General features: G+C 40.1%; 1 protein-coding gene across 1 annotated transcript in view; it reads left to right on the top strand.

The window, feature by feature from the left end:
* The window catches only part of LOC147688870 (macrophage mannose receptor 1-like), a 758,166-nt gene that overhangs the window by 608,788 nt on the left and 136,638 nt on the right, over positions 1-12,740 (top strand). Inside the window, exon 23 of the mRNA XM_086941771.1 lies at positions 9,627-9,729. Coding sequence (XP_086797897.1) covers positions 9,627-9,729 — 103 coding nt within the window. The remainder of the gene's footprint in view (positions 1-9,626; positions 9,730-12,740) is intronic.

The following is a 12,740-nucleotide window of genomic DNA, read 5'->3' as shown; positions in this document are numbered from 1 at the left end:
AAATTCCAAAGTATAGGACATGATAATCCAAATCCAAATGTTTCTCAAGAAAAGTAATTTTCAATCGTTCGGAATATCGGTGTTTGGGCAGATATGACCCAGGGACCCCCAGTGCGCAAGGGGAATTAGTACCCCCTCTGCAAACATGCACGGGGGCTGCGTTGCAGAGGGTTGTGGCTTCATTACACCTCTCTGCAATGCAGTCCCCTGGCGCATACTGGAGATTCCTGGTGGGCTTTCAGGTCTTATATAGTTAGGAATTACCATTAAAAAAAACTTTGAAATTCACTGAAAAAACCATAGGTTTCACACCAGTTATAGTTAGGAATTAGCATTTAAAAAACCTTTGAAATTCACTGAAGAAAACATAGGTTTCACACCAGTTATAGTTAGGAATTAGCATTTAAAAAACCTATTAAATTCACTGACGAAACCATAGGTTTGACACCAGTTATAGTTAGCTGGAAATTTTACTGACATAAAACCATTGAAATTCCCACGTTATAGTTAGTTGGACTCACTATAACTTGCGCGCCTGCAATGCACTGCTGATGACGTCACATATTACATCACTCATGACATGGTCAGTGACATCACTCATGACATCACTGATGACACCATCCTTGTGACAGAGTGACAGACCTAATTTCAGTGTAATGTAACGCTTGAAACACATATTCAAAAATAGAAACAAACATTTTCAAAAAAATCAAGATACCCAAACCAGTAACAACAACCAATTCAGTAATTCCACCATCTATATACACATCCACTCATTCACCAACAGTTCTATATAGTCACTCATATATATACTCACTCATCATATGTAGTGATACACCTATACATCCTGTTACACATCAGCAGTCATCCAAAAGTTACTCACACACATACTCACACATGCAAATAAACTATTGAACATCCATTTATTTGCATATACATTTATACGCACACAACCACCTTACGTCTAAGGAAACTTACACATACTTACTCTCTTAAACAATCACTTATAGAAGCACATACTTATTTAAACAGGAACTCCTACAATCTCTCACTATATATACTATACTCACTTATATACATCAATACTCACATATACTAGATTAAAACATATGTCGTTACTAATGAAGACACTAGTGAGACAGTCATTCACTCACTAACACACACATATACACACTCATCCACCCATACAGTCCTGCACATATGCTGTCTTCAAAACACATACAAACAGTGAGTCAGTCACCAACCCCTGCAGCCACTTATACACAAAGAGAAACACTGATACAAACATTTAAATATTTAAACAATACTCGCTAATATATGTATTCACTAAGATACACTTAATAAGCCAGTTAACCAACCAATTTTTTTTTTAAAAACATCCATTTACACACTTATTTAAACATTTATTCTTCCATCGACCTTTACAAATACATATATAAAACAAATTTATTTTTTCAGAAAGACACACATTCACTGGATGGTGTCATCAGTGATGTCATGAGTGATGCCACTGACCATGTCATGAGTGATGTAATATGTGACGTCATCAGCAGTGCATTGCAGGCGCACAAGTTATAGTGAGTCCAACTAACTATAACGTGGGAATTTCAATGGTTTTATGTCAGTAAAATTTCCAGCTAACTATAACTGGTGTCAAACCTATGGTTTTGTCAGTGAATATATATATACATATATACATATATATATATATTTTGAATAAAACAAAGGTTAATGGGACGCTATAGTTAGGCTGACATTTTATTCAGAGAAAACTCAGAGAAATTCAGATGTTATAGTTAGTTGATCTAACGATAAATTTTCTCAATTTAGTAGTAGTAAAGTTAGGAGTCCTAACTTTACTACTACTAAATTGAGAAAAATCCTAATTTTAAGACTTTCGGTATTCACAGAAGGCATTTAGGAGTCCCAAAGTTAGTAGTCCTATCTTTACTACAACTAAATTGAGAAAAATCGTAATTTTAGGACTTTTCGGTATTCACAGAAGGCATTTAGGAGTCCTAAAGTTAGGAGTCCTAACTTCTGTGAATACCGAAATGAGTATGTTCATTCTGTGAATACCAAAAGTAGTAAGTGCATTCTGTGAATGCCAAAAGTAGTAAGTTCATTCTGTGAATACCAAAAGTAGTAAGTGCAATCTGTGAATACCAAAACTGTAGTAAGTTTAGGATTGAGTTTTAAGTTTATTCTGTGAATAGGGCCCATAGTGCCTGAGGGAATGCAAGAGTGGAATGGTAGTGCCTGAGTGTATTGATGGGGGCATGGATAATGTCTGGCTGAATGACTGAGTACATGGATAGTACCTAGGTGATTGGATGAGTGCATGGGTACTGCCTGAGTAAATGGATGAGTGTATGCATAGTACCTGAGTGAACATATTAGTGCAAGGGTAATACCTGAGTGATTGGATGTGTCCAAGGCAGTGCCTGGGTAAATGGATGAGTGTCTGAGTGAATAACTGAGTGCATGGGTATTTACTGAGTGATTCGATATGTGCATGTTTACTGTCTGGGTAAATACATGAGTACATGAGTAAATGAATGAGTGCTCGTGTAGTTCTTGGGTCATTAGATGCATGTTTGGATACTGCCATTAAATGGATGAATGCATGCATAGTGACTGAGTGAATGGATGTGTGGAAGGGTAATGCATAGGTGATTGAATGTGTGCATGCGTATTGCCTGGGTGAATGGATGAGTGCATGGATGAGGCCAGAGTGAATGATTAGTGCATGGGTTGTGTATGGATCATTTGATGAATGTATCGGTAGTGCCGGAGTGAATGGATGAGTGCATGCATACTGCGTGAGTAGACAGGTGAGTGCAATGGTAGTACCTGGGTGATTGGAAGAAAGTATGAGTAGTGCTTGGTTGATTGGATGACTGCATATGTGGTGCCTGAGTGAATGCAAGAGTGGAACAGTAGTGCCTGAGTGATCGGATGGGGCATGGATAATGTCTGGGTGAAGGAATGAGTGCATGGATAGTGCCTGGGTAATTGGATGAGTGCATGGGTACTAACTGAGTGAATGGATGAGTCCATGCATAGTACCCAAGTGAACAGATGAGTGCAAGGGTAGTGCCTGAGTGATTGGACATGTCTATAGGTAGTACCTGGGTGAATGAATGAGTATGTTTTATAGTGCCTGAGTGAATAGGTGAGTGCATGGGTATTGACTGCAGTGAATCAATATGTGCATGGTTACTGCCTGAGTAAGTGCATGAGTGCATGAGTGAATGGATGAGTGCAAGTGTAGTGCCTGGGTCATTAGATAAGTGTCTGGATAGTGCCTGAATAAATGGATGAATGCATGCATAGTGCCTGAGTGAATGGATTTGTGGGAGGGCAGTGCGTGGGTGAATGGATGACTGCATGAATAATGCCAGAGTGAATGAATGAGTGCATGGGTAGTGCCTCAATCATTCAGTGAGGGTATGGGTAGTGTCTGAGTGAATGGATGAGCGCATGAATAGTGCATGTGTGGACAGATGAGTACATTGGTAGTGCCTGTGTTATTGTTAGGATGTATGGGTAGTGCCTGGTTGATTGGATTACTGCATATGTAGTGCCTGAGTGATGCAAGAGTGGAACGGTAGTGCCTGAGTGAATGGATGGGGCATGGATTATGCCTGGTTAAATGAATGAGTGCAAGGATAGCACCTGGGTAATTGGATGAGTGCATGGGTACTAACTGAGTGAATGGATGAGTACATGTATAGTACCTGAGTGAAGAGATGAGTGCAAGGGTAGTACATGAGTGATTGCATGTGTCCATAGGTAGTGCCTGGGTGAATGGATGAGTGTGTGGGTAGAAATTTTTGTGAAATATCAAGGGCCCCCTGGTAAGGATAAAGATCCTGGGTCAGGGAAAAACGTACAATTTGTAGGTATCAACCCAGGCTATCTTGCAAACAAAACACTAGCTATGTCAAAACATTATAATGTACAAACAAAGAGCATGAACTATAACACAAACATGGAATTGATATCAAAAAATATTTGTTTTAATTAAAAAAGATCATTTTCATAGTCACGTATTGTATACAGGATAAGTTGATGCAATAAAATAGATATTCTTTATAAATAAAACTTGAGAATTAAAACATTGGGAAAACAATGATGTTTATCCTATCTAAATATGTTGAGGCTGTAGTCTGTCAGTCAACGCGTTTCGACACGTCGTGGTGTCTTCATCAGGACAATTTTATTTGCAGCCAGTTTTTCTAAAAAGAACAGAACATTTTTAGTTCTTATTCATATTTATAAGTGTGTTATAGTTTCTTTTTATACCCTGTTTATTTATATCAGAAAACAGATTCTTGATTCAATTATTCTTGTTCATTAAAGATTATAAACAGAACACATCTAAAAGTACATAGCAATAGTGTCAAAAGTTCATTCTTGCATGGAGGTACTGTAGGGAAGGTATATATTTGAAAAAACATTTTCATTCTATTATTATTAAAAGTTCATTCTTGCATGGAGGTACTGTAGGGAAGGTATATATTTAAAAAAACATTTTCATTCTATTATTGATTAACATTACAATGGCGTCATTTTCACTCCTTTCTACAATTGACTTTGTCAGATAGATACATTCGCTATATTTGATAAAACTTGATGAACTGCCTTGTTATTGTCAAAGCTTATTCAATACATGATATGTGCTTCTTTCGTTTTTGTTATGCATTATCTCCCATATTTTAGATGTAATGTACATCATCAATTCTTTCTAATTAGCCCTTCTCCCAAGATGGGAAAGATAGATAAAAAAAAGTATAGAAGAAGAGAGAGAAAAAACAGACTTTTCAAAGATACATAGGTTTGGTCCTATTCCTAATTTAACTATAAGTTTTAGTCCTATTTTTATTTTTGTTGGAGTGTCTTGTATGGCATATCTCTCTATAAAATTGTCTATTCTATCATAAGTATTACTAACGTTTCATTAGTTTCATTAGTTTTTCATGTTTGTATTCTTTAACCCCAACGTTGGGTTGAATGTTTACCATTCTTTTGGTTTACCTGATGGGAAATCTTTTTAGAGGTCTTTGAGTCTTCAATTTCGTCCACGAAACGTGAGGCATCTCTTAAAATTATATATTTATTGCGGCATGTGAAATCTGAAAAAAGATACAGTGGACATGTCTAGATCTATCAGAATCCCTTATTTTTAAACGTTTGGAGACATTCTCTACCTAATTGGCATAATTGCGATATATTTATCAGTATAATATCGTGTACCTGTTTAACTAGATTTCACTGCTCCCATCTCACTTCTCGTGACCTGAAATTTCTTTTTTTTTTTTTAAATATTTACTTTAGGAACCCATGTCGCCTGCTGGGAAAATATAATATCTCTATGAGTTAACGTCTGACATACAGTTTTTTCAGTTAATTAATTCTATGTTTGCAGTTAATATATATCTCACCGTTTAAAAAGATTCCATTCAAGGTTAAACAGACGGATACGTTGTGTCGGTACACAATGTTGATAGGGATATTTCGAGAGTTGTGGGCTCAACAAATGATTATGTTTGATCCTTAAAAAGAGATAGCGAGCGCTGATTAATCTTTACCATTTTACTAACGGTTATTTCCAACGTTTTATATGCTGTGTGGCGGTAGCGTAAATTCCTACCTTTTAGTGTTCTTTTCTTTAGGATCATATATGGGGAGCTCTGTTACTGCGATGGCGTGTTTGCCGAAATAACTCTCACGGCTGGATTCAGCAGTTACGTTAAAAGGCGTGTCGCGGCTAAGTTTTCTTTACTCCTTACAAAAAATCTATGGGAGTTAAACACAAATAAGGCAAAGGGTATATTATCATACTCGGTCCGAGTGAAAATCCCTCAATGCTTGGGGGCCCAAGGAGAAGATTTTACCTGCAGGGCGCTCGCTTTCGTATTGGAGGAGTTCTGTTGCTGCGGCACGTATCTAACCAAATGTTTCTTGTGGCGGGATTCAGCAGTAACGTTTAAAGGGCGTGTATTGTTACCGCGACTCAGCAGTGCCTGGGTGAATGGATAAGTGTGTGGGTAGTGCATGAGTGAATAGGTGAGTGCATGGGTATTGACTGAGTGATTCAAAATGTGTATGGTTAGTGCCTGGGTAAAAACATGAGTGCATGAATTAATGGATGAGTGCAAGTGTAGTGCCTGGGTCATTAGATGAGTGTTTGAATGGTGTCTGATTAAATGGATGAATGCATGCATAGAGCCTGGGTAAATGGGTGTGTGGTAGGCTAGTGCCTGTGTGTCTGTATATGTGCATGCATAGTGCCTGGATGAATGGATGAGTGTGTGGGTAGTGGCTGAGTGAATAACTAGGTACATGGGTATTGACTGAGTGATTTGATATATGCATGGTTAGTGTCTTGGTAAATGCATTAGTGAATGGATGAGTGCTAGTGTAGTGCCTCGGTTATTAGATTAGTGTTTGGATAGTGCTGATTAAATGGATGAATGTATGCATAGTGCCTGAGTGAATGAATGTGTGGAAGGGTACTGCATAGGTGATTGAATGTGTACATGCACAGTGCCCGGGTAAATGTATGAGTGCATGGATGATGCCAGAGTGAATGATTAGTGCATAGGTAGTGTATGGGTAGTGCCTGAGTGAATGGACGACTGCATGCATACTGTCTGAGTGAATGGATGAGTACAAGGGCAGTGCCTTGGTGATTGGAAGAATATATGAGTAGTGCCTGGTTGATTGAATGAGTGCATCAGTACTGTCTGGATGAATGGATGATTGCATGGATAATGTCAGGGTGAATGAATGAGTGTATGGGTAGTGCCTGGGTGATTGGATTAGTGCATGCATAGTCGTTGGGTGAATAGATGAGTACACGGGTACTGCCTGGGTGAATGGACGAGTAGAAGGGTAGTGCCTGGGTGAGTTGCAGTGGTAGTGATTGTGTAAATGAATGATTGGAGGGTAACTCCTAAGTGATTGGATGAGTGCCTGGGTGATTGGATTAGTGCATGCATAGTGGTTGGGTGAATAGATGAGTACACGGGTACTGCCTGGGTGAATGGACGAGTAGAGGGGTAGTGCCTGGGTGAGTTGCAGTGGTAGTGATTGTGTAAATGAATGACTGGAGGGTAACTCCTAAGTGATTGGATGAGTGCAAGATAGTGTCTTGGTAATTGTATTAGTGCAAGGTTAGAGGCTGGGTGAGTGCATAGATAGTACATGGGTGATTAGATGAGTGCATGGGTAGTGCCTGAGTGAATGGATGTACGCAAGCATAGTGCCTCAGTGAATGCATGAGTGCAAGGGTTCGGCCTGGGTGAATAGATGAGTAGAAGGATAGTGTATAGGTGAATGACAGAGTGCAGGGGTAGTGCTTCAGTGAATGGATGAGTGCAAAGATAGTGTCTGGGTGATTAGATGATTGTATGAATAGTGCATTTGAGATTCTGTGAGTGCATATATGGTGCCTGAGTGAATGGATGAGTGGATGGGTACTGCTTGGGTAATTGGATAAGCATATGGGTAGTCTTTGCTTGATTGTATGAGTGCATGAGTAGCACATAGATGAGTAGTTGTCTGCAAGAGTGGTGCCTGGGTGATTGGACGAGTGCAAGGGTAGACCCTGGGGCATTGGATGAGTAAAGTTTAGTGGGTTGGCGATTGGATGAGTACACAGATAGGGTCTTGGGTGATTGAGTGAATGCATTGATACTGTCTGCGTGATTAGGTGAGTGTATGGATAGTGCTTGGGTAATTTTAGGAGTGCATGGGTACGGCCTGGGTGATTGGATGAGTCCATGAGGAGTGCCTGGGTGACTAGATGAGTGAATAGGCAGTGCCTCAGTGAATGGATGTGTGCATACATAGTGTCTGGTTGTTTCCATAGTGCATGGCTAGTGCCTGGGTGATTGGATGAGTGCCTGAGAAGTGGATGAGAGATTAGATTAATTCAATGCAGTATCTGAGTGATTGGATGACTGCTTACGTGGTGGCTGGATTATTGGACTAGTGCAACTGTTGTGCATGGGAGATGTGATGAGTATGTGAGTAGTAACTCAATCAATCCATTACTAGATTAGTGATTTGACACACTTAATATATCTCAGCCTCTAAACACTGTGAAGAAATAAAAAAAGACAAACATATATTCAAATTTTATTTCGAACATTAGGCAACCAAACTACATGCAATATTTTTTGCAAAAAAACGTTCATTCAACCATAACAGCAGATAACTCCCTATATAAATAACTCTATAAAAATATTTATCAGAATCTCAATATCTCTATAAAAATGCACATTAATGATTCCCCAATATTCACAGCAATATTGATACATGGGGACTGCACTGGCGATAGCGGCGTCATTGTAAATATAGTGCGAGATAAAAAACCAAAATCTATTTTGGTTAGACAACTTGTGTCACTAACACCTCCATTTCTCAACCATGGTGTCAGAGTATCGCCACCCTGCCCCTTATGTGGGCTTTCCCACACATTTTCAGCCCTGAGAACCATTCCCGATAGATAAAAGGGTGGCTACAACTTTCTCTTCAGGTTGCGCCAGCCAATCAAAGCTCTCCTGTTGGTGTGTGCATTCGCGATTTATCGCGAAATATCTGCAGATATCACTATAATTTAAACCTTCAATTTCTCAAAAACTACTGAACGGATTTACACCAAATAAGCGGAAGGCACTTCCTTGAACCGACATCTACCTCCGTGCCAAATTTGTTCAGCATTCCGGCTGCAGAGGTAGCTAAAGGCTTTTATAGGAAATAACATTAGAAACGCCCCAAATTCATGGTCCCCACTGCACGGATCCTCCCCAGACTTTCCCAATCAATAGTGCCCACGTGACACTTTTTTGGCAAAATTTCATGCAGATTGGTCAAATGACACCAAAGTTATAGCGAAGTTAAAAAAATATTTTCCTATGGAAACTAGGTCATAACTATAACTACCTACCTGCGACCGCCAGTCAGTCATAAAAATGAACAGCACAATATATAAAAATACTCAAAAACATAAAATGTCATTGACAGATCCCCATATTTAAAGAAAATCATAGAACTATAACCTTCATATACATCTCAATTATGATGGGATTTAGTAATTCCAAAAGTTTTTTTATATAAATTCTGTTTTGATTATTAATATATCAGTGTCACAATAGACAAATTGCATCTCGGAATTCATGAATTGATTACTGATTGTAATATCTGAGCTTTACCACCTATTACATCCAGAATGTGTGATGTAAACATCCTAATCAATTACAAATGTAATATATAAAAAATTCTAAAAGTTAAGAATCAATTCATGCAAGTGAACTCATAATTGACTGTTTTAAACAATGTTGCTGATCACCATCCATTCTACTCAATATTCCATAGTTATGGATGCATTATGGATGCAATTTACGTCACATTCAGTATTCATATTTTTTAAATATTTCTTCAGTGGTCTTAGTATAATATCAATAGTTCAGACTTGGATCATGAAACAATCATAACTGTGTTTATTTATTTATTTTTAAAATTAAAAAATGAATATTAAAATAATTGTTATCTATATAGAAGAAAACACTGAGATTCCGATAAATGATCTAATAACTTTATTTTTCTTTTCACAGGGTGATTGTGTATCCATACAAACAGGATTGAAAAGAAATGCAGGAACTTGGATTGATGAAGACTGCCTAAAGCTAAGAGCCTACATTTGCCAAATTAATAAACGTAGGTATACTTTTTTATTTAACTATTAGATGGTGCACCATACATACATGGGAAGTGTACAGGGTACACTGTATCACCCTATTGCTATAATTTTGGAATACACACTGTGGGCCTGATTCACAAAGGTAATCTTACATGTTTGTGTAAGTTTACACTTTTCCACTGTTCACAAAACTGCCTTTTAATAGAAAGTTTACAATAGCGAGACTCAGCAGGCGAGGCAAAGACCTGCACATAAAAAGATAAACCTCTCCTATCTTTTTATGTGTAGAGTTCTCCATCCTAACTATGGAGTCCATACAGTCGTAAACTTACTATTAAAATGCAGTTTGTGAATACTGAAAAAGGGTAAACTTACACAAATACGAACGTTTACCGTTGTATGTGTAAGTTTACCTTTGTGATTCTGGCCCTAGGTTTTGAAAGTGTTGTTTTGTGGAATACACAAGGTCATCAACGAAATCTCTTTTTTATAATCAATATAATCATTGGTTTTTTGCAACCTAGGCAAAAAACAGGACACTGTGCAGAGCATATCAATATCCTAACAGCCAGCACATGACAAAAAAGCAAAATACCATCATGTCATTTGCCGACTAGGATGTAAGATGACCAGAACCTCCTCAAAATGTACCCGTGTTTGCGGGGACAACCCTGTGCCTTGTAGATGGGCCTCTCCACCTTAGCACACCAGTCCATCATGGAGCACTACTAGGTGGTGTTGAGGATTCAAAGTGACAGGCAATATCCCGATTGCCAATCACAGTGCATTGACTGGCTAGAGTGCGCTTTCTTTAAAACCATACCACATCCTCCAAAATGCAGGAGAACAGTCCACTATCTTGAATTTCAGATAGTCTTTTAAAAATCAAGGATCAATACTGTGCAAGAACTGGGCAGCATCATACCATATGAAAGAAATCACTGTTGTCATTTGTACATCTATGACAGGCGGGGTGGGGAGAACCGCATCCTCCACAGCTGCTGCAGGGTAAAAATATAAACTATGCAGATATTTCAGTTGAACCAGACATAAGCGTGAGGTATTACCACCTTCCATGGAACCATCTTAGAATTTCTCCAGTGGTTGTGAAATGCAATCTCAACCGAATGGAATGGAATGCACCTGGGCCTTCTGGCAGTTTCTGCAGCTTCAGCTGGTACGCCGTCAGTGTATGATGCAGCTGCAGATATCTGTAAAATTGGGACTTGTGGAGCTCAAATTCCTCCCAGAGGGCCCGGAAGGCATTGAATTGTGAGCCTCCCAGACATCCCCAAGGTGGGAGATACCAATGAGGTCCCATCACTCAAACCCATTCAGGTTGGAAACTTGGAGGATCCAGCTACCCTGCCACAAAGTCACTTGTGTCAGCCATCGGTCCTAACGAATACAGCTGACAATACACCACCAGCACAAAGGAGCATCCCTTTTGGTGTTAGGCATAGAGTAAATGTAAATGTAAATGTAAATGTGTTTCGATTTATATAGCGCAACACTTTAACCCAGGGGTCTCAAGGCGCTTGCTTAGGGAACCCGTCCTGGTATTCCCCTGTGAGATACCCCGGCCGGGTATCCACAAGGTGAAAGCCAGGCATCCCGCCGTGAGGGGCCGTAGTGGAGATTAAGCAAGCTATTGCCCAGAGTCGCAGAGTGTGACCCCATGAGTCGAGTAGGCACCGGAGCGAGAATTGTCGACTCCGTGGAATTTTGAGCCCGAGACCCGCCGAGGCGGGGAATCGAACCCTGGTCCACGGCCGATCTCAGCTTCCGGGTCTGCCGCCTCTAACCACTGAGCCACGCTTCTCCAGTAAGCGCAGTATGTATTGTTGGCCCAGACAAGAAACTTCTAGCAGAATGCAGTATCGTCAGAAATGTCAAACAGCCAGTCATTAATGTTTTAGTATTAAGAGGTTCAATAGTACATGCAAATGTCAACCATTCCCATCCCGCTGTCATAGTGCGATTAAACACAGTAATAAAAGGCTATCCTGGGAGTCTCGTTTGACCACAAGAAGGAACGTATCACCCGAGAAGACTGGGAAATCAGATTGAGAAACCAAGAGGGGGAAGTCCTGCAGGGTCATGGTAGTGCAATAAACTTGAATATTGCAACGCGGCCTAAGGCAATGAACGGGAGGGCAAGCCAACTGTCTAGGCCCTGCCAGTTTTGGTGAGGCAATGGTGTATGTTTAAGGTTCCAGGTTCCAGGTAAGCTCAGGTTCCAAGAGATGACCACCCCAATAAAGGAAAAGTTCAGTCCACAGACAGAGAGACAGTCCTACCAGTTGACAGACTCAGAGATAGTCCTGCTTGTTGTCAGACTCAACTCCCGCCTCACCATCCAGATCTGGGAGCAGCTGCTACTGTATCTAGGGCGTGGGATTTTCTCTGAATAGCTGAGATTGTCCTAGCAATAGTATTGCAGCGGCAGCCCCCAATAGGGCAGAGGGGCATCACCCCCATGCTGCCAGTGCAGCAAAAGTGAAAAATAAAATGCAAATAAAATGAATTACCGTTTTCTTTTTTAATGTTACCAGCCTGAGCAGTGTTTGGGGGTTTGCACTGCGCAAGTCACTTTGGCTGGCTGTGTTGCGACGACTAGCCTGACATACACAGTGTAAACCTCTCCACCTAGCTGTCTCAGACAGCTGGGTGGAGAGCAGACACAGGCCTCCTCTGTCTTTCTGGAGCGTCAAGGCAGCCCGCTCCAGCCAATCCTGGAGCTGCTCTCATGCTGCTCATTTGAAGCATGGTAGCAACATCAGGATATACAGAAGGGTTTGCCAGAGGCTCCACAAGGTGCAGTCACACTGAGAAAGAAGAAGAAATAAGAAAAAGTTGGAGGAGAGCGGAACACCGGTAAGTAAATTTTGAATGAAAAAAAATCTTTTTGGCCCCCACTGGGTTTGGCTCTTGGTCCCCTCAATGCCCCTCCAGTGTTGATGGTCATAGCCCGCCACTGATATTCTGCCCTTTTGTTTGTAGTATAAATCAAAAATGGACATAAAGT

The sequence above is a fragment of the Lissotriton vulgaris genome, chromosome 10, assembly GCF_964263255.1.
Source record: "Lissotriton vulgaris chromosome 10, aLisVul1.2, whole genome shotgun sequence".
Lineage (NCBI taxonomy): Eukaryota > Metazoa > Chordata > Amphibia > Caudata > Salamandridae > Lissotriton > Lissotriton vulgaris.
The sequence above is the reverse complement of the archived record's forward strand: the minus strand, read 5'-3'. Positions and strand labels throughout refer to the sequence as shown.